General features: G+C 47.2%; 2 protein-coding genes across 3 annotated transcripts; both read right to left on the bottom strand.

Annotated features, from left to right (window-relative positions):
• Positions 1-211: 211 nt before the first annotated feature.
• On the bottom strand, positions 212-6,855 carry Ndufb2 (NADH:ubiquinone oxidoreductase subunit B2). 2 transcript variants are annotated; one of them, XM_021191556.2, is made up of 4 exons: positions 6,708-6,855; positions 3,037-3,181; positions 1,245-1,344; positions 212-284 (listed from the first exon to the last, which is right to left on the bottom strand). In XM_021191556.2, exons 1-3 carry the CDS (start codon positions 6,803-6,805, stop codon positions 1,270-1,272), a joined length of 318 nt encoding a protein of 105 aa, XP_021047215.1. In that variant the 5' UTR covers positions 6,806-6,855; the 3' UTR covers positions 212-284; positions 1,245-1,269. The 2 variants fall into 2 exon arrangements, with proteins under 2 accessions (XP_021047215.1, XP_021047214.1); XM_021191555.2 differs by having other exon boundaries at positions 1,249-1,344.
• A 5,232-nt stretch (positions 6,856-12,087) lies between these two features.
• Positions 12,088-26,429, bottom strand: Adck2 (aarF domain containing kinase 2). The gene is made up of 8 exons (XM_021190801.1): positions 25,095-26,429; positions 23,854-24,000; positions 20,294-20,422; positions 18,933-19,028; positions 15,850-16,101; positions 13,939-14,067; positions 12,935-12,988; positions 12,088-12,473 (listed from the first exon to the last, which is right to left on the bottom strand). The coding sequence occupies exons 1-8, from the start codon at positions 25,998-26,000 to the stop codon at positions 12,333-12,335; spliced, it is 1,854 nt and encodes a 617-aa protein (XP_021046460.1). The 5' UTR covers positions 26,001-26,429; the 3' UTR covers positions 12,088-12,332.
• Positions 26,430-26,688: the final 259 nt, after the last annotated feature.

The raw sequence follows: 26,688 nt of genomic DNA, 5'->3' as shown, positions 1-26,688 counted from the left end.
GGTACTTAAGTTATACATAAGCTTTGGAGTCATAGGTAACCTAACAAGTGAGTGATGCTAAGCAAGAAACAATCTCCATGGTCCTTGATAGCCCCCTACATCATAGGGGACCCAAGAGGTTCAGCTGAAAGGGCACAAACCACTTGGACCAGCAAGCAGTTAGAGGATAGGAAATAAAGGACAGTCGTCATCAGAAACATAACTCAGTTCCTCATTTTTGGCAAGCCACTTTAATTTACACGTTTAATGAAGTCTGTAATTTCTTGAAATGTCTCACCTTGCTCCTGTAGGAAAAGAAAAGTAGTTAAGTTTTAAGAACTATTACATTTACTAATCTAAATGCATAATCTTGTTTATCCAATTAAGCATTTTTTTGAGCTCTGAGTAGTCTTTCAGAAGAGAAAAGCAAAATCACCCTTTCTGCTCCAGCCTTAGTACTAATTCCATCTTCCCATCTGAATGGTGAGAGCAGGCCATGCTTTTGTCGCTTCATATCATAAACTCTAACTGTAAGTCACCAGACTAGAACTGTTGTTGTTGTTTAGTGGTTTTGTTTTTTGAGACAGGGTAGCCACAAACTCAGAGAATCTGCCTGCCTCTGCCTCCCAGTGGCTGTTCCACCACCCAACTGTTCTTCATGGCAGGGTCTTTTCTAGTTCCGGCTGGCCCAACTCTGTAGTACTGGTCCTCCTGTCTCCGCATCCTGAGTGCTGGTATCAAAAGCAAGGACCAACAAGTCTGGTCCTCTCTGTTTTGTTACCCTTTGTTCTGTGCTGGCAACTGAACCCGGAGACCTACCTGTGCAGACCTCACCTGTCTTTATTCAGTGGGTGGTTAGAATTCCAAAACTATAACCTAACACTAAAAATACTTTTTTTGTTTTTAATATATGATAAGAAGAAGGAATAAAGGGGCACAGGCTAGCAAATATGAAAACGGTTACACAGAAATGGTGGCAGTGCTTCGAGCTGTTGGGATATGTTTGTTTAAGGCGATCAAAAGTACAAAACAAGTCAGAATTTAAAAAAACTTTAGAGGCTGGAGAAATGGCTCATCAGTTAAGAGCACTTGTTCTTCCAGAGAACCTGGTTCTGATTCCCAGCAACCACACAGCAGCTCACAACTGTGTGTACTCTGGTTCCAAAGGATCTGGTGCCCTCATACAGACAAACATGCAGGGAAAACACCAATGCATATGAAAATGTGTGTATCCTAAAAAAAAACAAAAAAACTTTAGGGCATACCTACTTGTTCAGAGAGTTTACAGTGTCAGTCCTCATCATCAGGAGGGATTCCCAGTTCTTCATCTGTCCACTGTGAAGGATCTGGATATGAAAAGTGACCCTGGTGACAACGGAGCAAAAGAAAACAAGGTCAAAGGTCTGTACTCATAAACGCAGCTAGTTAAGTTTCAAACTAAAGCTTGAGAGAAGAAACAACCATGTAATCACTACAGCCGACGCCTGCCACACACAGCGTGAGCACTACCCTCCCTGAGCCAGTGGCTCAACCCACTTCAATCCACTCACTACCCAGGCTTAGGTTCTTTTAGAGGGAGCAGCCTAAGCCAAGTATGTTTATGATGGAGTTTAAGTGGAGGCCACAGATTTCATATATACTTATCTCAGCAGTATCTCATTGTCACCTTTCCCTCCTGCTGTGAGATTTGGGAACCTCAGGTGGATGCAGTCTTATCCTGACTTGGAGCCCTGGCTGCTGCAGTATCGTCCACTGCCTACAGCCTAATACAACTGAAATGCAGATGTCTCCAACAGGCAATGTGCAGCCAAAGCTCATTTCCAAGAAGCAAGGGCACAGAGAAGTGCTCAGAGGACAGAAGCAGAGCACTGTAACAGTCGTGAACCTATAAAAACCTGTGTAGTGTCTTTTGTTTACATTTCCTTATCATGCATATGGCCGCATGCATGCATGCATGCATGCACGCCACAGCACACCTTGGACAGGCAGAAGACCATCAACTGGTCTGTTCTTTTTCCATTAAATGGGTTCCAGGGATGGAACTCAGGTTGTCAAGCCCAAAGTGCCTTTACTTGCTGAGCCATATTGCCAGCTAAAGACAGTTTTGTTACTAAAGAAGCTATTTAAATTGGATTTTTTTTTCCCTCACCTATCCTAAAAACTAACCTAAATTTACTAAAATTCAAAGTGTCCTAGATTCATAAACTTCAATTTTGAAATGTCATCTTTTTTGGCTTCTTTTAGTGCTGGGAATTGGACCCCAGGGAACTCATTCTTGTTAAACATGTGCCCAACAACCAACCTCAGTGTCTTGGCCGGGCAGTGGTGGCACACACCTTTAATCCCAGCACTCGGGAGGCAGAGGCAGGCAGATTTCTGAGTTCGAGGCTAGCCTGGTCTAGAGGGTGAATTCCAGGACAGCCAGGGCTACACAGAGAAACCCTGTCTCAAAAAAAAAAAAAAAAAAAGATTTCAATGTCTTAAGGATGTAATTTCCTAGAAAACAAGAGTCTATGTAAATGTGACAAGCAATAGAATAACAGAAAGTGACCAATAACTCCCTTTCTCAAGATGAATTATCTTTTATCTAGTACACCCAAATCTAGTTGCTCTGGGCCTCTGGACAGACTAGAGGATGTAAAGCATTTTAAAAGAACGTAACGCTGGCTGTGGTGGTGCCTGCCTAGTGCTTAGAAGGCAGCGAGTTAAGGGCCAATCCCATCTACCTATATGGAAAGTGAGCACAGCCTGGACTGCGTAATACCCAAAGTTTTGACCCACAAATGAAGTGTAACACACCAATCCTAGAATTACTTTCAGCCACCACCACCACCACCCTGTCACATGGCTACCTAGTGGACACCACAAATCACAGATTCCCCACAATGGACATCGACATATAAACAGGTCCAAAAGTGACAAGTTTTACTACGTAATATGACAATATGGTGGTAAAGGAATATACCTGGACAGGAAAAAATTCTCTAAACACAAGCTATCTATGCATCTCCCCTCTCCTGCTCTCAAATTAGGACTGGAACTATCCCCCGTACTTACCAGCACCGCATCCGAGTCATGCCAAAAGCGCCAAAGAATCCAGAACCACATGAGTGAGCTTAAGAACTCGCCCTGGATCACCTGGGACCGGGTAAGCTGGGGAAACTCCCGGTACCGGGGCTGAATATGCACACCACCGCCAGCACTGGAAGACAAGGCAACACGGGAAACAGCTTCTTACTCCACTTCAGAGAAGTCATCTCAGCTTTCTGTAGCATCCTTAAAACTGAAGCTAGCACATCTCATCACAAAATACAGATTGGCAGGCTCCCACTTCCTTCACGTAACGGCTTGTCACTTAGCTTGCTTTAAACTTGGGGGGCAGGAAAAGTAGCTGAGCTGACAAGTTGAAATGTATGGTTTCATTTAGTGAACAGTCACCATTTTGCACCAGAAATATTAGTGATGATTATGGGGTGCTACCCCAACAGTTTTGTATGAAGGACTGTGAACCTGAAGTAGTAGGTAATTAGCTTACCCTCCCCGAAAAAGAAAATCAAAGTCATTTTTGTTCTGTGTACTTTCTCTATGTGCTTCAGAGACTATACATCCTATGCCCTAGTGCAATCTTTCTGCAGACTGTCACACAGAAGCGAAGCCCTGGGGCACAGACCTGTCATCACCATTTGGAGGGGAAAGGCAGGAGGCAGTTCAGCATCAGCTACACAAGAGTTCAAGGTCAGCCTGGGCTGCACAACCTTATCCCAGGAGATGAAAGAAAAAAGAAAATTTTAAAGACTATCATATAGGAAAGTGAATAAGAAAATCTTTTTTAAAATTCTTATTCCTCTGAAAAAAAAAAAAAAAAAAGCAAAGAAGCTGCAACAATAAGCCTGACTAAAATCTGCTAGGTATCATGCAGGCATTTGTTGGCAAGCTGGGGCATACATTCCATAAGGGCTATACTTTCAACTGGGACTATGGTAAGTGTAAGTTGACTCTGATGTAAATGAGGTAATTTATACTTAATGCAAGTATTTCTATCACCTATTCAGCGGCAAACCATATGTTGATGCATACGAACCAGATATAAAAATTTCGAGTGTGCCTATATAAAATATGTTCTCCAATTTCAGTCCAGCATAGCAAAAAATGCACTGAAATTTCCTGTAGAATTTGTAAATAGCAATATTCCTATGGTTCTTCCTGTCCTAGCAGAAGAGTGAGCCTTGCTCAGTCACTCTGGACCACATCCCTTTGAGATAGGATCTCCCAATGAGCCTGGGGCTGGGCCCAGGCATCCTCTTGACTGTGTTCCTGCAGCACTGCGGTTATATGTGCAGATGGCAACTCCTGGCTCTCCCTCTGGGTGCTAGCATCCAAACTCAAGTTCTGCTGCTCCCGTTCTTACCTACTGAACCAGCTCTCCAGCCCTGATGGTTGTTGACAAGCTGGGACTGTTTTTATTATTCCCTCCCATTCTAAAAGATCGCTGGATATCTATTCAGTATTCACCATGTGCACCCACTGGACTTTATGACTGTTATCTGTTGTCTTAGCTTTATAAGACAACTTTATGAGACAGATGTTTTACAAATGTGATCACAAGCATTTTGATGACAAAACCCAAGAATGTTGCCTACAAGCAAATAAAATTAATAATTGTTTTTATTTTTCATTTTATTAACTAAAGACCTAACTCTTGTGCTTGGGGTATATAGCACAATGATACAGTACTTGCCTAACGTGGGTTTGGTCCCAAGTGACACACACACACATACACACAAATCATAACCCTTCATTGAAATTCCAACCACCTAAAGTTGTCTTGGTGATAAAGATCTATTTTTGTCTAAGTGTTTGCCCAGCCAATAGCACTTTCAGTTGGAAGGCTTTTAATGAGATCTTAGTTATCAATGGTGTGAAAGGTGATTTTTAATGAGGCAACCTCGCCATGTGGCCCAGGCTGTCCTTGACTTTACTATTTAGCCAAGTTGGCCAGGAATTCATCGTCCTTCTGCCTCTGCCTCTTGAATGCTGAGATTAAAGGAGTGCTATCACCATGCTCTATTCTTCTGTAGACAGGGTCTCCCTGTGTAGCCCAGGCTAGCCTCAAACTCCTGGTCCTCTGGCAAGGCCTCCCCACAGCATGTTCACCTATTACTTTTAGCCATTCTGTCAGGTGTCATTGCTTCACAACTTAAAGAAGATAGCAGAGCTGCTTCTGTAATTCCCTTGTTTGTCAACTGTATTTAACAGTTATTACTCAAGATCTACCTGTGCAGCCAGGCCATAGTGGCACATGCCTTTAATCCCAGCACTCTGGAAGCAGAGGCAGGCAGATCTCTGTGAGTTTGAAGACAGCCTGATCTACAAAGTGAGCTCGAGGATAGTCAGGGGTACACAGAGAAACCCTGTCTCCAAAAAAAAGGGGGGGGGGACAAACTCTCAATAAACACTTGTCATGCTACAACCAGACAAAATGCACTATGGCAATCTAGATATCCTGAGGAATCTCCCAATTAAAATAATCATGATGCTAAAATGAAATAAATAAAAGGTCCTTTTTCAAGCATCAGTAACTGAGCACAAATGCCTGGGAAGCAAATACTGAAGCTGGCATTCACAGGGATTCCACTCAGACGACTCGGAGGCCAAGACAGGTGCTCTAATCATCAGACTCCTGAATGAAAGGGCGAAAGTAATAAATCAAGGAGAAGGAAGCTGGAACTTAGTTACCAGAGGCCAAACTTCAGGTAGGTTTGCACCTAAACTACTGCTGGGTTGGACTTTTGTGGCCCAAAAACCCAAACCAAGTGCTGGGAACTTGGTTGAATAGTGGGACCCTTCCCACGCTGGAGGTAAGGGAAATCCAAGTGAAGGATTCAGAGTGAAACTGGACGGGAGGCATCCCCAAAAAGGTATGAAGATCTTAAAAGAAATCTCGATGGACAAAACCTGCGGGTTATATGCTCTCAGTCAAGAGAGAGTGATTGAAGGGGGTCGGGGGAGAAGGCAGGGAGTAAGGGGGGGTGGGGACAGACAGACAGAGAGAGATCAATACAACAAAATAAAGCTATAAGTCTTACAAATCTCCTTGGAGAGAAGACAAAATGAATAAGACACAGCATCCAATCTAGGATTTAAAGTGCCAAATTTAAACACAGACTTGGGGGCGCACGCCTTTAATCCCAGCACTCCGAAGGCAGAGACAGGAGGGATCACCAACGAGTTCCAGGCCAGTCGAGGCTACATAATGAGGCTCAAAAAAAGTGCCAAATTTTAATCGTAAAAATGTACCTAATGGTGAAAATAACAGACTTACTACTTTACTGCCTTAAGGTCTCCCGTGGCTGCCCTCCAAGGCACTCTCTGCCTGGACCCGTCTGGTCTCAGAGCCCATCTCCACCCGTCTGCATGCGCTCCGGACCTCCACTAGCCAGCGGCTTAGAAGGCTCAGGCCCGGAGACTGTGCGGGGCTGGATTCTTATCACTCGGGTCTTAGTTAACGCCTCTCTCCCGCAACCCTGCGCCATCCCTTCACCTCTACCCTACCAAGCCTACTAAAAGGCCAGTTTCGGTCCAGGCAAAAAACTACAAGACCCAACATGCCTGGGGCGGCAGCGGAGTGTCACGCACCCGCCCCGGCGACTGCTTCAAGGTGACAAGTGTCCGGATGGCAGCGCTGCCTGTTCAAGCCGGCCGAACCCTCGCCCCCGCCCGACACTCACTGACGGACTCCACCGTCTCCAGCCGCCCGCGCGCGGCAGCCTCGGAGCAGACGGCCTCCAACGCGACCGAAAGGTACCAGGCGGGTCAGAGCAGACATACTAGCAAGACCGCAGTTCCCACCCCTGATGCGTCACTTCCCCGAGTCCCAGCCCGTGACGTCACTGCGTCGCACGTCTCTACCGGGGCTGATGGTAGGCCGCAGGGGACAAGCTCAAGCCATTGGCCGACCTTAGAGGTTCCTTGTTAACGGGCAGATAGGTCGTCCTTCAGGAGGAGCTCTGGCTGCCTCGTGGCACAGCCAGGCAAGGTGCTCTTGGCTGACCTTACTGCTGCTCCCTGCTGTGGCTCATATAGACAGTGCTTTCATACATGTTCTTGCCACTTTGGGCCCTTGTTAAAGTCCTAGGCCCTTTCTGAACCACTCCATGTTTATTTTATAACATCGTTTTCAGCATTGTTCTGAAAACTGATGACTAACCGGCAGCCAAGGTGTTAAATTTCCGAACGTGGACCAGTGGCACACACGGAATAAGTCGGCCAGGAATATGGGTGAAGGTTCCTAACGCCTTGATCCTTAGCCAATTCGAGGTTTTTGGCATTTTCTCTTGTTATTAATGTAATAAGCAAGCAGAAAAACAAGGACACAAGGGCAGTCCGGTTAAGACCAACAACCACCAAGATGGCAACAAATCGAGACTTGACCTCAGTGGTAGAAATATACTCATAGTGGGAGCCATAACAAATAGATGCACGTAGACGCGCAGATGCTCTCAGTCTCCCGCCATTAGTGGGGAGGGAATGTGCATTTTAAAGCTCATCCCCATAAAACAAGAGATACATATCTGTTCTGAGTTATTAGGATAGCCTACTGTCATCTTTCCGGAAAACTTTAATTTTTTCATTCACTTCAGATTTCCTTCAAGAAACAAAGGCTTCATTGCTATGAAAATAATCCTTCCTCGGCCTGCTTTTCTCTCTCAATATTGCCTCTGTCGAAATCTGGATAGACTCCAAACCTGAGACTCCTCCTAAGCCCGAGAGGTTGTGAGAAACAGGCTTTTTTCTATAAACAGATAATAGTACACCAACCACCAATACTCTAAAAATCTCCACCTTGTAAAATTGTTATTCAAGTATTTTAATCATCTGGAAAACCTGTTTACACAAAGACCTTTCATTCTGATGACAAGAGCTACGAACCCCTTCCTTTGCATCTATTAGGAACTATCCAACCATGGCAGAGCATGAGGTCGTGCTCTACCAATAGGATGAGACACAGTCATCACCTGTATTAGAATAACTACTGAACTTCCCACTCTAGTGTGCTTGCAAGGCCAGTGTGGGTTATGGCACATATGTTTTACCAAAAGAAAAATTTATTAACAACAATAATACATTGCTTTGCAGGATTACTTGACTATGTTCTAGTGTGTGTGTGTGTCTGTGTGTGTGTGTGTGATATGCCAAGAATATTGATTCCAACAAGGTCTTCCCTGGTACATTATGGTTTGGGTTGGTTGGTTTGCAGAACATGCAGTTTTAGGTTATAACAGTAGTGTACCAACATCACATATTGGAAAATTGCAATGCTGTTTCATATTCGAGAGTCAATTACTCATCAAGGCCAAACTTGAATTTAGTGACTTGGAAGCATCAAATATGACCGATAACTTGCCTTCTGTGCCAATATGTGGGCCTCTTTGCCCTTGTATGTAACAGGAAACCTGTCCTAGGAGTCAAACCCAAGGGAGACCTTGAGTGCTGTTATGTGTGAGCTCACATGTACCATGGCTGATATGTGGGGGTCGGAGCACAATCAAGAGATTATTCTCTTCTTCTGCCATCTGAGATCCAGACTTCCATTATTTTGTTTCTTTCTCTCTCTCTCTCTCTCTCTCTCTCTCTCTCTCTCTCTCTCTCTCTCTCTCTGTGTGTGTGTGTGTGTGTGTGTGTGTGTGTGTGTGTGTGTGTTGCTATGTCTGTGAATCCTCAAGTGCCACTGCATCCACGAGGTCAAAGGAAATCTGCAGGAATTGGTTCTCCTTTGTCATGCAGGTCCCATGAACTCAGGCCAGCAGGTGTGACTGCACACACCTTTACTCTTGGAACCTGCTAAGCTACTTCACTGGCTTTACTAAATAGGAATTGTTTTTTCGTTACCTCCCCAAAGCTGCAGTTTTAAAGACAATAGCCCCATAGCCCCTCCACTTTCTAAACCTGACTCCATCCCACCAACTTTTGGCTCCCAAATACTGACTTTTGACTGGCAAACTGTGACTGCTAAATACAAGCCTTGGGTTGAACCCTGAACCTGTAGAAACCTATGGGTGGAAGTTGACTTTCCAGTTTATATTCAATGGCATGGTTTTCTCTGGGTTACTGTCCACCACTCTTTTTTAACAACTCGTACAAATCACTAAGAGAGACAGTTCATGAATTGAAAGCTCACGTCTCGGGGCTCAGTGGGAAAGAGCACCCAACTGCTCTTCCGAAGGTCCAGAGTTCAAATCCCAGCAACCACATGGTGGCTCATAACCATCCGTAACAAGATCTGACACTCTCTTCTGGAGTGTCTGAGGACAGCTACAGTGTGCTTACATATAATAAATAAATAAATCTTTAAAAAAAAAAAAGCTCACGTCTCAAACTACACAGCTGTCTAGCTCCAGGCAAGACCACAGAACAAACACAGTTTACATTTCTAAGAGGCCATAAAGGGCCCATGAGATGCTCAGTGTGTAAACCTAATAACCTGGGTTGTTACAGGATATTTGAACCTATTTCTAGTTGTGATGTGGATCAGCACTTAGGACACACATTTAATCCTTCTGGCTGGAATACAGACACACCCTAAGTACTCGCTTTTAATCCCAAACAATGGAGGTGAAGTTAGCTTGTAGAAGGAAGCACCCATGTTTGAAAGTGATGTCTAATTGAGTGGTAGACAAAGTGATGAATCACGGAAAGAAATGACAGAATATGACCAACTCTCACAAAAGAGAGGAAAGGGAGCTACTTAAGGGAGAGACAGTACAGGAGGAAGAGAGTGCAGTCGAGAAATGCAGTAGAGTTGAGAGAGTAGAGCAGCGCAGGGGGAGAGGCAATTGCAGTAGAGTTGAGAGAGTAGAGCAGCGCAGGGGAGAGGCAATTGCAGTAGAGTTGAGAGAGTAGAGCAGTGCAGGGGAGAGGCAATTGCAGTAGAGTTGAGAGAGTAGAGCAGCGCAGGGGAGAGGCAGTTTTACCGGGAGACTTTTACAGAGACGAAGAGAGGACAAGCTAGACGCAGGTGAAGACAGAACGAGCAGGAGGATGAGAAGGAGCCAGAAGATTAGAAACGATTGCTAGAGTTAGTTTGAGGCAAAGCAGTGCAATTCAGAGGCCGAGAGAAAAGCCAGGTTGAATAAATCAGCTGGGAGAGGAGTTTGAGCCAGAACAGGTGAGTTGAACCAGCCAGCCAGAGTTCAGAAAAGGGGAGAAAGGGTGAGCTGATTCAACAAAAAAAGTCTCAGAGGCTGAAAACATTCTAGGTCCAGATTAGATTGTACAGAGACTAGAAGCTTCCAGGACTAGGCTTAGGTCAGCAGAGACTGTAAACTTCCCAGACAATAATTACAACAAAAGAATAAAAGTTATTTTTACAGCGTTGGTTCCTCCTCAGAATCCATGGTGGAAGGAGAGAACCAACCCTCTGACCTCAACACCCACACATACACATCACACGCACACACCCACACATATACATCACACACACACATGCACACACCCACACATACACACACACCCACACATACACATCACACGCACACACGCATACACCCACACATACACATCACACACACACACACACACACACGTACACATGCACACACACACACACACCCACACATCACACGCACACACGTACACATGCACACACAGTAAAAAGAGCTTAGGAACTGGGAGGTATCAAGTCCAAACCCCAGCTGTGGCAATTAACCTTGTGATTTAGGACAAGTATAATCTTTCTCCTCTGAACACCAAAGCCCTTCATCACTTCAGATATTGGAAGGCTCAGAGCTTGTTCTCAGGAAAATTCCTATTCCTTTATTACTCTCTCCTTTTCTGGTATTAAAGTATTACAGGTAGGCTGAAGTTTATTCACTCATGAATACCAGTGCTGTCTGCATGTATGCATACATGACAGAAGAGGACATCAGATCCTACTATCGATGGTTGTGAGCCACCATGTGGGTGCCGGGAATTGAACTCAGGACTTCATTCAGCCACTGGACTGTCTCTCCAGCCCTCACTCATCTTTCTTAATAAGTCACAAAAGGGGATGTATGAGAAAAGAGAAATGATGTTTACTTTATTTCCTAAAGGCTTGCTACATCCCCTCCCCACCAACAAAGAGAGGAAGTTGTTGGCTCTACAGCAGTGACTGATGGGGTAGGTGGTGCTGAGGACTGAGCCTGGAGCCGCAAACCTGGTGGACTAAGCCACCACTGTGGAGCTCTACCACCAGCCTCATTATGTTAACACTGAACAATACATTCGGGGAGAAATTAGCAAATATTAAAAATTGTCAAGATAATTTAAACCCCATTAAATTGCCAATTGTGCCTTCAAATTTTCCCTCATATTGACAGTGCCCATATAAAACTTAGGGCTTTCAACTTTTTGTCAAATCTAGACTATTTTTTCTTTTGGTTTTTCAAGACAGGGTTTCTCTGTGTGGTCCAGGCTGTCCTGGAACTCACTCTGTAGACCAGGCTGGCCTCGAACTCAGAAATCTGCCTGCCTTTGCCTCTCAAGCACTGAGATTAAAGGTGTGTGCCACCACTGCCTAACTGCATACATAATTTTCAAAAAAAATTTTGGAAATTGTGGTCTACAGGATTTTATGGCATTTTCTAACCTAAGTCTAAGGGTAGGAACCACCAGCAAAAAGGACCTGACCAAAGAATGTAGAGAGTTAAGGAAAAAGGAAAACAGGCAGCAAGATGGCTGAACTGAAGGCATTCGGTGCCAGGCTTGAAGTCCTGGTGCCAATCCCTAGAGATCCCTATGGTTCTGATTGCCACAGCCACTCCTCCTATACAAGTACATGCAATTTAAAAAAGGAAGGGAGGGAGGGAGAGAGGGAGGGACCAAGGACTGGTTGAAGAGATATCTCAGTGGTTAGTAGCACTTTGCTGCTCTTCAGAGGACCTAAATTCAGTTCCCAGCATTTACAACTGCCTATAACTCCAAAGGGGTCAATGGTCTCACCTGGCCTTCAGTAGGTATCTACATACACATAGATACAGACAGACAGACAGACAGGCAGGCAGGCAGGCAGGCAGGCAGGCAGGCAGACAAGACACGACACACACACCTTTTTTAAGAAGAAAACAGAAAAACAAAATAAGTAAGTGTATTTTGTCTTCTTCTACAGACTATTTTTCCTGAAATAGTGTCCCTGGCACCAGTTTCAGCTTCCCTCCCTTTATACCCTAAAATAACCCAAAGTTTTTTAAACAGACCCTGAAGCTAGTTCACTGGGAAAGTGGTGGTGATTCTGCCACACATCCCAATTTTAGGTGTCTCAGCTGCCAAAGGACAGACCCTGGGGATCTGCCTTCACTGTGTGCGCACTGCCACCGTCACAGGAAGGACGCTGGCCCTTTGAAGAGGAAGGGCTTTGCTGCCTCTAGGATGTCCAGCGTGGGGTCCAGTGAGCGGCCAAGCCCCTCCAGCACCATGATGGCAACCACAATGGAGGCGAAGTTGCTCTCCAGCTTTACCTGGAACAGAGAAACAGCAGTTCTTCTCTGACCTCAGGATGCAGCTGATTACCCTGAACAACCACATCACTGAGCCTCGCTTGTGCTGTCCATGGGATTCTCCCATCCCCCACCTCCCTCCCAGCAGTCAGGAGGGTATACTAGGGCTACTAGTGGCATCCAGGACAAGGGTTACATCCCTCACCTAAGAAGGGAAAGAATTAAAATATCTGGTTGGACCCTTTCTATGTCTTTAAATATATTGTCTACATCTAAAGATTATTGTACTTTGACTACATAGATTGAGATATCCTCAGACTTTGTTCTGAAAGGATCACTGGACCTACATCAGAAGATAAAGAAATACAGTCACTATGCAAAAAAAAAAAAAAAAAAAAAAACTGAGGAAAAGGGGGTTTACCCATTCACTGCCTGGACCCTACTCTACCCTTTTCCAAGACTTCTCTCTAACCGCTCCTCACCTTATGGGTCATCAGTAGCTTAAAGACACTGGCTAGGAGGCTGGAAACATGAAGCTGCAAAACAAAAGATCCCAGTAGAATCCAGAAGTATTTCTTCCCCTTCCAGAGTCCTGTCCTTTGACACTTAGCACGCCACACTGCTACACTCACAAGTGTGCACACACACTACCCAACAAACATCACAAAGGAATTTACCAACAGCGGCCCATCCCACCTCAAGTTTCAAGTCACAGATACCTGCAGAGGGAACCTCAGAGCCATGTCTACCCCATGTTTCTCCCCATCCCTGGCCGCACTCAGAACTTCCCTAAGGAAACAAACTAGGGTGTATTGAGGTAGCAGAGACAGAGGCTTGCGTGAGTGTGCACGTGGATGCGCATGTGATTTGTAACCAGCTGAATAAGCCAGATCATCATCAGTCGTGTCTACTCTGTGCATAGCCAGTCCCACTAATGTAGGCCATAACTCGGCAAAGACAGGTGAGTTAGCTGAAGGTGAGTACACCACAGACTCTGGGGGAGACCACACTAGGGACACAGGCTTAGGCACATCTTTGGGATGCTGCTGCCCTGCATGTTCAGGTGTCTCCACAACAGCTGTTCCCTAAGTAAAGCAAGGGCTCCAAGCAAGAAGCCCGTGACTTCAGTGGGCCCCTTAAGCTTCTTGGAAGATATGGAACAAGAAAAGTTTGGGGTTCTGTTTGTTGGTTGGTTGGTTTTTAGCTACACTAAAAACCCTACCTCCGGCTGGGCAATGGTGGTCAAGCCTTTAATCCCAGCACTTGGGAGGCAGAGGTAGGTGGATGGATCTCTTGAGTTTGAGGCCAGCCTGTCCAACAGATTGAGTTCTAGGACAGCCAGGGCTACTCAGAGAAACCCTGCCACTGGAAAACAAAACAAACAAACAAAAACATACTTCCTTGCAAGATCCCCACGAAGAGTATCCCCCACGCCTCCCTCACTCCTGCTTAAGAGTGACTCTGACCAATCACATAATCTCTCTACCTTTTCCAGTGTGACGATGTTCTTCCTGGCCTGGGTCACCAGTGTAGCCATCTCAGCCTTGAACCTTTCCACATCCTTGCACTCATTGGCCTGGGCATGATGCAGCATGAGCTCAGCCACTCTGTGGCCCTGGATGGTGCAAAGGAAAGTGGTTTTGTAAAGCAGAGCGCACATACTGCATGCTCTTATCTCTCAGTTGCATCTGCCTCGTTTTTTCTACAGCCCAGTTCTTGTCCCCCAAATCCCTTTCAGCTGCTACTATCCTCTAGACCCTTTTAAGATTTTTAAGGACTCTGCTAAGACAGTGATGCAGCTATCTCCCTCTTGGACCACATGGGGTACTTCCATGACCATGATGACCACTGGTCCAGTTGGAGCCACCAGGCCCAGAAGCTAGGGTGGAGGGGCTGAGCTTTCCTGGTCCCTGTGATGCAGACCTTTCTCAGATCCCTGATCCCCTACAACCAAAGTACCTACAGTCCCTGTGGACACAGCCTCCACAGCCCTTCCCTGGTGACCCCACACGTACTGCAGCCCACTGCTTAAGCAGGAGGCATGTTCAAACTGGCTTCAGGCTACAGCTTTGGTTGGTTCCCTCAAAAAGCCAATCAGGAATGCCCCTAAATACTGCTTCTTTTTAAAAGAAAACAGCTCTCTACCTGTGAGTAGTGGAGCACATCTTTAATTCCAGTGCTCTAAGGCAGAGGCAGGTGGCTCTCTGTGAGTTAAAAGTAAGATCCTGGGCTGGAGAGATGGTTCAGTGTTTAAGAGCACTGACTGGGGCTGGTGAGATGGCTCAGTGGGTAAGAGCACCCGACTGCTCTTCCGAAGGTCCAGAGTTCAAATCCCAGCAACCACATGGTGGCTCATAACCATCCGTAACAAGATCTGACTCCCGCTTCTAGAGTGTCTGAAGACAGTTACAGTGTACTTACATATAATAAATAAATAAATCTTTAAAAAAAAAAAAAAAAGAGCACTGACTGCTCTTCCAGAGGTCCTGAGATCAAATCCCAGCAATCACATGGCAGCTCACAACCATCTATAATGAAATTGGATGCCCTCTTCTGGTGTGTCTGAAGACAGATTACATATAATAAATAAATAAATAAATAAATAAATAAATAAATAAATCTTTTTTTAAAAAAAAAGTCCTCTTTTTTCCAGAGTTTTGTACCATGCCATCAGAAGTGTTTTCCCATCCTCCTCGTTATGACACACCATCTGAGCTCCACAGAAACTCTGTCAAACTTTGTGTTCTCTAATAACTTCCAACCTCCAAAGCCTCCCCAGGTGTTCGGGGGAACTACTCCCACCCCACACCACAGAAACCAACCATCTTGCCCCACATGAAGGACATGTTCTCTATCATGTGGATCCTTCCCACCCTTTACTTTGCAACAAAGATCACGATGAAAGACAGCCACTGTTTGATCAAAAAGCTAGAGTGGCCAGTGAGATGGCTCAGTGGATGGAGGTGCCTGCCACCTAAGCCTGATGACCTGAGGTCAGTCTCTGACGTGTGGGGCTACAGGACAGAACTGACTCCCAACAGCCTTCCTCTGCCCATCACACGCACACCGTGTCTCATGTGCACAGTACTCATACTTCACATATAAAGTAATAAATCATTTTCTTTAAAGGTAGCCTCCTGTAATGGACGTGCCGACAAATTTGCTGACAGAGTGAGAAAAGCTACAGATGCAAAATACACAAGATAATGCCTTCCTAACTAAGGGTTCCGACCTTACGCTGCCAAGCCTGAGGACACATTGCTATGATGCCCACACCTGTTCCACTTGAATCTAACCATAGCATTCTGGCAATGGTGGGCTTTCACCACTGACACAGGATGAGGAGTAATACATTCAGTTCCCAAGAGCCTAAAAGCCCAACCCCAGTGGGTCTTACCTGCCCCATCACTACAGCCTGGAAAACTGCCCGGAAATTCCTCAGGTCAGAAGCCTGCAATTTTGCCACAATGCCAGCATCCAATAACACCAGGCGCAGTGGGCACAGGGCAGGTGCTATGGTAGCCACCAGTGTGTCACAGACATTCACCTGCTGCTGTTGCATCTCCAGGCTTGGGGACACTCCATCAGCACCCTGGACCAGGATGTTTCCAGGGTGTAGGTCTCCATGCACGAAGTTATCCACAAATATCTGGAAGAGACTGTACCATTCAGGTCTGTGTCAACCCTCCCAGCCTAGCATCACTAGGACACCTGCAGAAAACGTTTTAGGGGACAGTGGGCTGCCTGACAAGGCAAAGAGGTGGGCACTTCACAAAGCCCTTGCTGATTGATGCTCTCAAACAAGAATTTGGGCAGGAAATTTTGATTCCAATTGGTTAGGGCTTTAGTTTTATGAGACAGTGTCTCGTGACACCCAGCTTGGTCCTCAACTTCTGATAGATCCTCCTGTTTCTACCTCTCACGTGCTAGAATTAGAAGGACAGAGATTCAGAGTCCTTCCCCAGCTGTCCTTCCCTGGACCAGGTAGCAGGTAACAGAACTAACATCTGGATTCAGATAATACTAGATCCACGGGTAGACCGCCTGGGTAGACCAGGCAGCTTAAATGCGCCTCCAATGCCTGACGTGATAATGGGACAGACAACACCAGGCAGCCCTCCCAAACCCCGGAAGCAGCAATTTCAAACCTCCCTTCTCCTCTGCATCCCATCCCATTGATAGACAACCTCAACTCTTGACTCACCAGGCAAGAAAGCTCTGAATGCCTCTCCACTCACTTCCCCTGTCCTTTACCAGCAGGCTTCTCAGTTCATAGTTGGGTGCCAAGTGCTATCCTATGTGCCCTGAGTGTTTGGGGACATCCATAGCCTTCTTTTACACACCTGGTCCAAGACACACCCCAGACCTAGCTCTGACACCCTGCTGCAGCCTTATGGAAGTCAGAAATCCTTGTGATGAGGCTAGGTGCTCATCACTCCTCATCCTGACATACAGGAATGAGCAAAGCTCACTGAGGGCTTCTAAGATGAGGAGGCCCAAATATATTACAGTCAACATCAGCCCAGTGTGTCAGTGCGCTCAGGCCATATAATCCCAGCATGGCAGTGCACCCAGGCCACCGGCCTGTAATCCTAGCATTGGAGAGGTAGACAAACTAGAATTAGGAGTTCCAAAGTCACTCTCTGCTACAGAGCAAGTTCAAACCCAGGCTTGGCCACATGAGACCCTGTCTCATTCAACATTGGCCTTTGGACTCCCCCACAAAAGTACTCCAACTCACCTCCTGCCTCACATCACTCCTCCAACCCAGCTCCACCCTGAGGTCACCATTGTCATGACTAAACTTATCCCTCTGCCTCATACTCCTCCACCATGTGCATCTGGATTCAAGAATGACATTTTAAAATTCATTAAGGGGCCAGTAAGCTGGCTCCGTAAGTAAAGGTACTTGCCACCAAGCCTGATCCCCATGGGATCTACCTGACGGACAGAGAGGACTGGCTCCTACAAGTCACATGATCCCCATGGGAGCTACATGATAGACAGAGAGGACTGGCTCCAACAAGTCGTCCATGGCTCCCATATGCATGCCGCGTGACGTGTGCAGGCTCACAAATGCACAAACACACAAAAATAACTGGTTTTTTTTTTTTTTTAAAATAAAAGTTTGGAGCTGGAACGATGGCTCAGTGGTGAAGAGCACAGGCTACTCTTCCAGAGGCCCTGGGTTAGATCCCCAGCACCGGCTTGGGAGCTACAACCATCAGCAACTCCAGTTCCAGGTTACCCAATGCCCTTTTCTGGCTTTCTGGGTACCAGATAAATTTTGTTTTGTTTTGTTTTGGTTTGGTTTGGTTTGGTTTGGTTTGGTTTGGTTTGGTTTTTCAAGACAGGGTTTCTCTGTGTAGTTCTGGCTGTCCTGGAAATCACTTTGTAGACCAGGCTGGCCTTGAACTCAGAAATCCACCTGCCCCTGCCTCCCAAGTGCTGGGATTAAAGGCGTGTGCCACCACTGCCTGGCCCAGATAAACTTTTAAAATTTAAAACATTTTAATAAGTTGAAAAGCGTGCAAATTTAAAAATACACTTAAGATAGTGTACTTGCCTGGTATGATGGCCTATGGTCCCAGTTGAGGCAGGAGGATTAATGTGAGTTTGAGGTTACCCTGGGCTCTATAATAAGTTTCAAGTCAATCAATCTAAGCTATACAGAATTAAGCTGTCTCAAGTTAATCTCAGATTGAATACACACACACACACACACACACACACACACACACACATTTTGGCAAATATTGTAATAATGAAATCCTTTTAAGGGAAGAGAACTCAAATGAGCCCCTTGCCCACAGATTAAAGTCCTGACTCCCTGGAACATTCTGCACACTATACCTTCTCAGCTCCCACTGCATCACACCCTTGGCACAGGCTGTTGTCTCTAGATAAGTCCCACCATTTGTCGCACCATGGTTGACACAGCTTCTCCACCCCAGCTGATATGGAGCTTCTTCCTGAAGGAAACCATGGGCCCAAGCAAGGTCCCTCCCAGCTAATCTTCGGGTACTGGCCCTTCGTGCCACACGCTCCTTCCCCGCTAGCTTACCCAGGGACCACTGGAGTCAGGTCTGTCTGACCCTTAACCCAGCACTTGGCACACAGCAGGCACTCCATAGCACTGGAGGGATGAATGAAACAGTGCCTAACACGCAGCACCGTGGTCTAGACAGTGCGCTTCCCGCTCTTTCAATGGCACACAGAATGCACCTCACAGAGCAAGGACTCGGCACAAGCTGTGGGCCACAGAAGCATCTGGGGAGGGGCTCCACTCAGCCGATGTTCTCAACCTGCAGCTCTCTGCTTGGCTGGCCCATGCAGCTGGTGCCCAGCAGAAACCTTTGCACTTTCCCTTAAACACTCCACCTGTGTACTGAGCCTCAGGACCCAGATAGAGCTAGACACTTTCCCTTATGCAATCTGACCATGTACTGAGCTGTGGCACCAGGCAGACCCCCTGCTCACCATCTTCAACAGCATGTTGATCCCCAGCTGTGCAATCTTCCTCTTCAGATCGGTGGGAATTCCTGCCTGCTGGTAGCTGGACACTGGAACACTCTCCTTAAAGACAGCAGGGAGAGATCTTTATCCAGATGGCTGCCCCACCTCCTCCCCTGGCCAGGTCATATACCTGTGCTGTCTTCCGATTTGTTACTCACACATTGGTTTTAATCTATTTATATTTCCTTCATATACTTCTCAAAAGAAATGTCCAGGGGCTGGGTGTGGTGGCACATGCCTTTAATCCCAGCACTTGGGAGGCAGAGGCAGGCGGATTTCTGAGTTCGAGGCCAGCCTGGTCTACAGAGTGAGTTCCAGGACAGCCAGGGCTACACAGAGAAACCTTGTCTCAAAAGAACCAAAAAAAGAAAAAAGAAAAAAAAAAAAGAAATGTCCAAGGGCTGGCAGCCACCAACTCTGCTACTAAGAGGAAAGAGATGTGTGAGGCCCTGTGAAAAGACAGGAGCAGGTGCTGACAGTCACCCAGGAGCTGGGCCTGGTGATGCAAGCCTGCAGCCCCAACCCCTGGGAGGCGGAGGCAGAGGCAGAGGCAGAGGGCAGAGGGCAGAGGGCAGAGGGCAGAGGGCAGAGGGCAGAGGGCAGAGGGCAGAGGCAGAGGCAGAGGCAAGAACGGGAGTTTAAGGTCATTGTTGGCTCCATAGAAAATTTGAGGGCACCCTGGGATATGTAAGGTTGTCTCAAAACTAAATAAAACAAGAAAATAACAATCCAGCAGACCATGAGCTGGAGCTGAAGCAGGGCAAGGGAGAGGACAGTGAGAAGACCAGGCCACTATTAAATCAACAGTTGGCTCAGTTGTCAAGACAACCCATGAGATGGAGCATAACAGAACAGCCCAGAGAGTCTAAGAACAGGCCCAGAGTTACACAGCTAGGAAACACGACCCTGGACATCACATTACCATTTACTAATAAGATAGTCTAGAGGACAGCTAAGGTAAATGCACTTTCTCTGGGTCAAATGTGTTTTCCATGTGTCACTTACTCCTGGGACAGCACCATGAGGTCACCAGCTAATCAGACAGCAGAGTAGGTTTTCAATCCGAGGCTTCGGTCTGAGGCTACCTGCAGCTCTCGAGCCCAGCTCACTCCACTCCCTCTCCACCTCCTCCCAGACTCTGGGTGTACAGTAGATTGGGTTTTTGCAGTGCTGATAATGGACCCAGGGCCTTGCACATGCAGGACAAACCCTCTACCACTCCCAACCTCCTCCCAGTTTTACCCACAAGAACTACATCTTCTCTCCAGCCTGAAGCCTCTGTGGGAACAGCCAGTTATGAGAAACACGCAGAAGCAGGTTCTTACTTCATACGTTTCCACCAGTATATCCCTAGTGATGAGGGGGTGCAGCGGGGTGGGGAATTTCACAGATGCCATGTCCTGGAAGTTGTGCTGAAAATGTTCTAGATTCTGAGCTTCATAGCGCAGGTCTGTCTGCAGGGATGGTGAGGAGAGATGAGAGTTAGTATAAACACAAGGAGGACTTCTAAGATGCCAGGAGAACCAGGCCAGTTTCCTTCTGTACCAGCTTCCCTGGCCCCTACAGAATACCAAGAACCTCAGAGAAGACACGCCAGCCAGCTCAAAGCCACCACCAAAGGCACTAATGTCCACTGTGCACATGAACTAAGCCAGACATCAGATCCTCTGCTAGGATTTGGGTCCCCTTCATACCAGCCAAAGGATGCCCTGCCCCATTTCCCAAGGTCTGACCTCACCACCCTCTTTAGTGGCCCAGTGCCCAGCTAGTCTCTCCCTGTTCCCCTCTCCCTCCACTATGATCAATGCGCTAGAGCTACTTCCACATGGCAGGGCCTTGCCCTCCACCTACTGGAGCAACTGCTACAGCTCAATGTCCAACCCCATTTATATCTTACTAAACTCCCCAACTCTTTCTCCTAATCTGTTTGACTATATCCATGCCATGTAAATGATGCATCCACATCCTTTAAAGAATTTTTAAGCAGGACGGTGGTGGCTCACGCCTTTAATCCCTTGGGAGGCAGAGGCAGGCGGATTTCTGAGTTTGAGGCCAGCCTGGTCTACAAAGTGAGTTCTAGGACAGCACAAAAACAAAAAAATATTTTTAAACATTTATTTTATGTGTATAAGTGTTTTGTGTGCATATATGCATGTGTACCACATGTATGCCTGCTGCCCGTGGAAATCAGGAGGCCTCGGAACTGGGGACCCAGAATGTTGTGAGCCACCATGTACTTGTGGGTGGCTAGTTGTCTGCAAGAGTGCACTGAGTCATCTCTCTAGCCCTGAAATCAACCTTCGAATGACATTCTGGTGGGTGAAGACTTGGCTCCTGCTCCTCTCTAGATCTTCCGCCCTTGGAGACACCCACCTTGCTCTACCATCCCAAACTCCAGCCTCACTCAAGTCTTAGAGTGCTGGACACCCGAACGGCCTGACCTGAGGGTTTGTAGTAACTATCACATGACTATACAAATGAACAGAGACGGAACTCAGACACACACCCTAGCCTGCCGTGTGCTGGGGCTGTTGGAGGTCAGAGCTAGCAGGAAAGGCTGGTTTAAGATAAATAGGTAAAATATAGAGATGAGAGTTTCAGTGGATGGGACCCTGATGTCTTTCAGGCTTTTAATGGGAGCTGAAGCTCAGATGAGAGGTGAAGCCAAGAGTCAAAATAAAGAGATAATAGCTAGACTAGAAGCTACTTTCTCTGTAATCTCTTTTTTTTTTTTTTTAATTTATTATATGTAAGTACACTGTAGCTGTCTTCAGACATTCCAGAAGAGGGAGTCAAATCTTGTTAAGGATGGTTGTGAGCCACCATGTGGTTGCTGGGATTTGAACTCTGCACCTTTGGAAGAGCAGTCGGGTGCTCTTACCCGCTGAGCCATCTCACCAGCCCCTGTAATCTCTTTTATTAAACTTGCTACACTCTAGGACAGAAACCGAGCTCTCTACCCTGGTCTGAATACCATACCACCCCTCCACATACCTTCCATTCCCCCACAAACCCCTATGTTCAAATCCTAGCTTCCAAGGATATGGTATAACCAATTAGGACTCTGCACAGAGTGATTGGGTCTTGAGCAGAGCTCTGTAGTGTCATTATATAAAAGGCCTGAGATGCTAGCCCCTTCGTGTGAGGACATCAGTGAGCAGGACTCTCTCAGCCCGGGCTTAGTCTTCGGAACTGTAGGCAAGAATTCCCTGTGGTGCTGCTTACCCCAACCGCCCAAATATTTCCTCTATCGCATTGTCCAGACACTTTACTGTTCATTTCTGCTTTTTGAATTAAGACCTGGAACTCATTTGTATGAGGCTGGACTTGAATTCACAGACATCTGCCTGCCTCTGCCTCCTGAGTGCTGAGATAACAGGCCTGAGCCATACCAGGTACCCAAATACTTTCTAAACATTAAAATAAGTGCCTAGAAGCTGCAAAGGTTTGAAGCTAAACGACTTCAATCAGAGGCTATACATGAAGTCTTAGTACATAGCTTCTGAAACCCTACCCATACCTAAGCCACCCAACAGGGAGCCAGATGCTCATTTGAAGGCCCAGATACCTCCAACTTAGTTTACCAAGTCTGGCTGCTCATACAAATGCCCCACAAAGGTCTCCAACAGGGAGGAGGTCTTCGTCTACTCAATTAGCTCTGAAAACAAAGATGAGTCTTCTAGTCTCGGAGGTCATGCACTGAAGGTGGCAGAGTTCATATGATCATTTAGTCTCACTGTGCCTGCAGGCACAAAGGGACACAGTATTCCCCAAGGGCTCTGGGAGACCTGCTTGGCAGGCTGGAAGGAAGAGATGGTTCTCACCTCCCGGCCTACCCATAAAATCTCTTACATCTTCCATGTCATCTCCATTCCAAACTGACTACGTTGGAGATGGTAAGAGGGGATGGATTAGAGCAGTTTTATTCTGTATCAGACCTGTATTCTGTATTGCAAAAAGGAATCTATAGGTAGGTCCCTGTTATTAATAGCTTGACAGGTGCACCATATTGAGAGATGCTGTGCTCTCTCTACCGTTGCTCAGATGCTGTGGAGAAGCACCAGGTTGACAACTGGACGCTAGATAGACTCGGTGTTTCTAGAACTTCCCAAGCCCAGATATCCAGAGAATGAGGAAAGGGCACACAAGGCCAGAGAGGCACAAGCCTCAAATCTACAGCCAACAGGCTGACCAGAGGGCCAAGGCTGAGCTCCAGATAAATGACTGTTTCCCTACTCCCAACCCACCCCGCAGAGCCTGCTAACTGAAAAAAATAGGTAAGGCAGGCCTTTTTTTTTTTTTTTAAGAATGTTAAATATACAATCTTTTCAAACCACAGGCTCTCTAAATAAAGCACAATTTAAAGATTCAATTCTAGGCCAGTAAAATGGCTCACTGTGTAAAAACACTTGGAGCCATGGGACTCCCAGCCTCAAGGGTACACCCTGTGGCAGGGGAGCACTGACTCTTCAGAGGTGTCCTCCGACTTATATACACATGCCTTGGCCTGACCATGCCTACCCATCACCACATACCACACAAAAATAAAATGTACAGCAAAAAAGATTATGGCTCAACTTTTGTATCTGTTCATTGGCCTTTGTGGTGACGGGCAGCACAGGCTCTGCTTTCCCAGTTGCAATGGCAGTGCCAATCTTGCAAAGAAAATGGGTCCTAATACCACTTCAAAGCAGAGCTCCCCTCTTCCCTAGCTGCATGACGCTGGTGGACTAGACTATTTCTTGTTTCATCTGCTAGCATTACCCACCCTGACTAATAGATCATGTTCTGCATGACATCCTCATCAGCCACCTAGTTCATAAGCAACTGCTAACTATGGCAAGAACTGTGTGAGGTGCCATTTACAGCTGAGAGAAGGAGTCACCTGTTGGACCATGAGCTTCTCGAATTCCTCCACGATCTCCGGCAAGCTAAGCCATTTGACTCCGGGTAAAAGCCCCAGGGCTTTGCTGCCAATCTTCATCAGCAGTAAGTCCATGGACACCTGAGAGAGCAAGCCTGGGTGTAGCACCTGCCAGGAAGAACCAGCAGACAAGGCCGTGCATCAGAGGGAAACATCTTACCTAGCCGGCACAGGTCCCACCTTCAAAACAGCCAGAGTGCTTCTCATCAAACAAAGGGAAGTAGCCCAGTACCCATGATGCTCCTGGGTGGTGGTGGTCCCTCCTCCCCAAAAGTAGCGGAAACCCAAGTCTTTTTGTTCCCCCCTCCTTCACACTATTGACACCACTACTCCCTGAAGTCAAGAAATGAAATCAGAGCCTATTATGGAGGAATACACCTTGAATCCCAGCACTTAGGAGGCAGAGGCAGGCAGATCTCTGTAGGTTTGAGGTCAGCCTGGTCTACAGAGTAAGCTCCGGGGCATCCAAGGGGCTACATAGTATAAATCTACCTCAAAAAAAAAAAAAAAAAAAAAAAAGAGGAAGAGGAGGAGGGGGAGGGGGAAGAAGGCCTTGTCTACAAATAAAGGCAAAATGAGGCCTCACAATAAACCTCAGTGGCTGAGGGTTTGCCTAGCACTTGTGAACTAAGTTTGACTGCCCCTTAGGTTCAATCCTCACTACAATAAATACATACATACATACATACATACATACATACATACATACATGAAAGAAATAGCTTGAATTTAACAGGTATTGGCTGAGCTAAAAAGAATAAAGCTAGAGCAGCCCTAATCCAAACTCAAACTGCTTCAATATCTGACCTGGTTAAGGACTGACAAGTGAAAATTTCCCAACCTGACCTCAGGTGATGGAAAAGCTTTACAAAGGTGTATGCATGAAAAAAAGTACTGCATGAAATGACCTGTAGTCTACATGTCTAAGTTGTGGAGTGTGTGTGACATGAATGAATTCCACATTTCATGTTTAGACTTGGGTCCTATCCCAGGCTATCTCGTTGAAGATCTACAAATACTCTACAATCCAGAACCGTATGAAATCCAAAACACAACCATTCCCAAGCATTGTTGGAGAATGAATACTCAGTCTTTGAACAACAGAAAGCAACGTGCCTCTCACTAGGGTCTGTTTCTGGTCTGGGGCAGCCAGCTCAGTGGGTACTTGATTAAAGCGCCAGGCAGGGTCGGAGAGCACTTACTTTCACTGCCACTGGGATGAGATGGTCTGACTTAGGCGGATGCCCAGGAGCCTGAGACACACCCACTTCTGACCTACCAAGGTCAGCTTTAGGAAGAAGCAGCTTTTGTAGAAATGTTTCGTCGGCAAGGTTTTCTGAAGGCCTCCAGTCTTTCATAAAGGGCTCTCTCTGCATCATGACGGCCCTGGTTCCTGGGGCAGAGAGCGCCCCAAGTCTCCAGATTCTGTCTTTCTCCAGCAAGGAAATACTAGCGAATGCTTTGTACACTTGGGCCACACAACCTGAACCTACAGGTTCCAGGGTCTCGAAAAAGAGAAGGCTGCCCCAGTCGACCCCAAATGCCTGCTGGAGTAAGTATTCCGTCCTTGCCCAAGGGTGGGGGGTCACCTGGACATGCAGCTTGGAGAACTGGGTACAGAAAGCCTCTGAAAAAAGGTCGCGCCGGGTGCTGGCCCATTGGCCCAATTTGATATATGTTGGGCCTGAGGTCTCTGTAGCTTTGAAAAGCAGATGGAGCCAGAGGGTGGAGAGGCCAGGGGCCAGGTAGGTGAGAGGGTACAAGAAGAGGAGGGGGAAGAATTTCGCCAAGAGCACACCAGCGCGGAGCCCTAGGCGGAGACACAGTAAGACGCGGGCCAGAGGCCCTTCTTGGGCCACCTTCTCCACTAGTCCATTTTCCGTCAGGTCACTCCAGTGAGTCTTTCTCTGGCACAAGCTGCCAGACGCCCCCTCCCCAACACTGCCATGGGCTGAGATGAATTTGGGCAAAGTACCTAGCAGAAACCAACATAGTCTGGCGCTGCGAGAGCATCCCAGGGGTCTGGAAAGCCCAAGTTCCTTTCTGAACTCAAAGCATCTTAAGTGTGACAAGTAGACCCTGACAGACAAACGCCAGGGGGTCACCATCCTCTCTAGACCCTTGGCCTAGGCTGCTTGCTCTCTACCTAAAGGGAAGCCATTGTGGAGACGCTCCGTGCCCGAAGCGGGGATGAGTCGGACCGCGCCCCCCAGCGCAGCCAGGGAGGGGAGGGATAACGGAGACCTGAGCCGGGGACCACGGGTGACAAGCTGTCCAGCGCCAGAGCTCAGAGAGCCGGGAGTCGCCGAGCGCCAGGGATGGAGATGCGGACCCGCGGCCTAGAGAGGACGACGAAGCCTCAGAGGGCCGCGGGAAGACCTGAGAGGCGCGCTCCAGCGGGCGCTCGGTCCAGGCTCCCGGGGGTGGGGGGCGGCGGGTCGCCGAACCGACGGCTCCGGACCAGCACGGAGCCCGCAGTGACAGCCAGGCAGAGAGAGCACTGAGCGTCCTGGCCAGCGCTGCTCCCGGCTTCCGGTACCTGGGTCCGCCCTCTCTGCCTACGACACGCTCCTTAAAGGGGCCGCGGCGCGAACCAGGGCAAAAGCGCCTGGGCACATCGAGTCTCTGTGATGATTTAGAGCAAAAAAAAAAATACACAGAAGCGAGCTCTGTAGCCCTCTTTTCCGCGTCTGCCTCTCCTTTTCACAGCCTCGTAGCTTAAATCCTAGAAATATTAAACTACACGGAATATTGCAGGTGGGTCCAAGGGAAGGAGAGATTTTCAGCTGCTGAGCG

This window comes from Mus pahari, chromosome 2, assembly GCF_900095145.1.
Source record: "Mus pahari chromosome 2, PAHARI_EIJ_v1.1, whole genome shotgun sequence".
Classification (NCBI taxonomy): domain Eukaryota; kingdom Metazoa; phylum Chordata; class Mammalia; order Rodentia; family Muridae; genus Mus; species Mus pahari.
The sequence above is the reverse complement of the archived record's forward strand: the minus strand, read 5'-3'. Positions and strand labels throughout refer to the sequence as shown.

Coding starts and splice junctions, on each gene's coding strand:
- Adck2 (XM_021190801.1), bottom strand. CDS start 26,000: ATGGTGACCCCCTGGCGTTTGTCTGTCAGGGTCTACTTGTCACACTTA. Junction 20,423..23,853: donor AGAAGCTCATGGTCCAACAG/GTGACTCCTTCT, acceptor CCATCCCTGCAG/ACAGACCTGCGCTATGAAGC. Junction 12,474..12,934: donor AGCTACTGATGACCCATAAG/GTGAGGAGCGGT, acceptor TCTCTGTTCCAG/GTAAAGCTGGAGAGCAACTT.
- Ndufb2 (XM_021191556.2), bottom strand. CDS start 6,805: ATGTCTGCTCTGACCCGCCTGGTACCTTTCGGTCGCGTTGGAGGCCGT. Junction 3,182..6,707: donor GGAGACGGTGGAGTCCGTCA/GTGAGTGTCGGG, acceptor CTTGTCTTCCAG/TGCTGGCGGTGGTGTGCATA. Junction 1,345..3,036: donor ATGACTCGGATGCGGTGCTG/GTAAGTACGGGG, acceptor CGTTGTCACCAG/GGTCACTTTTCATATCCAGA.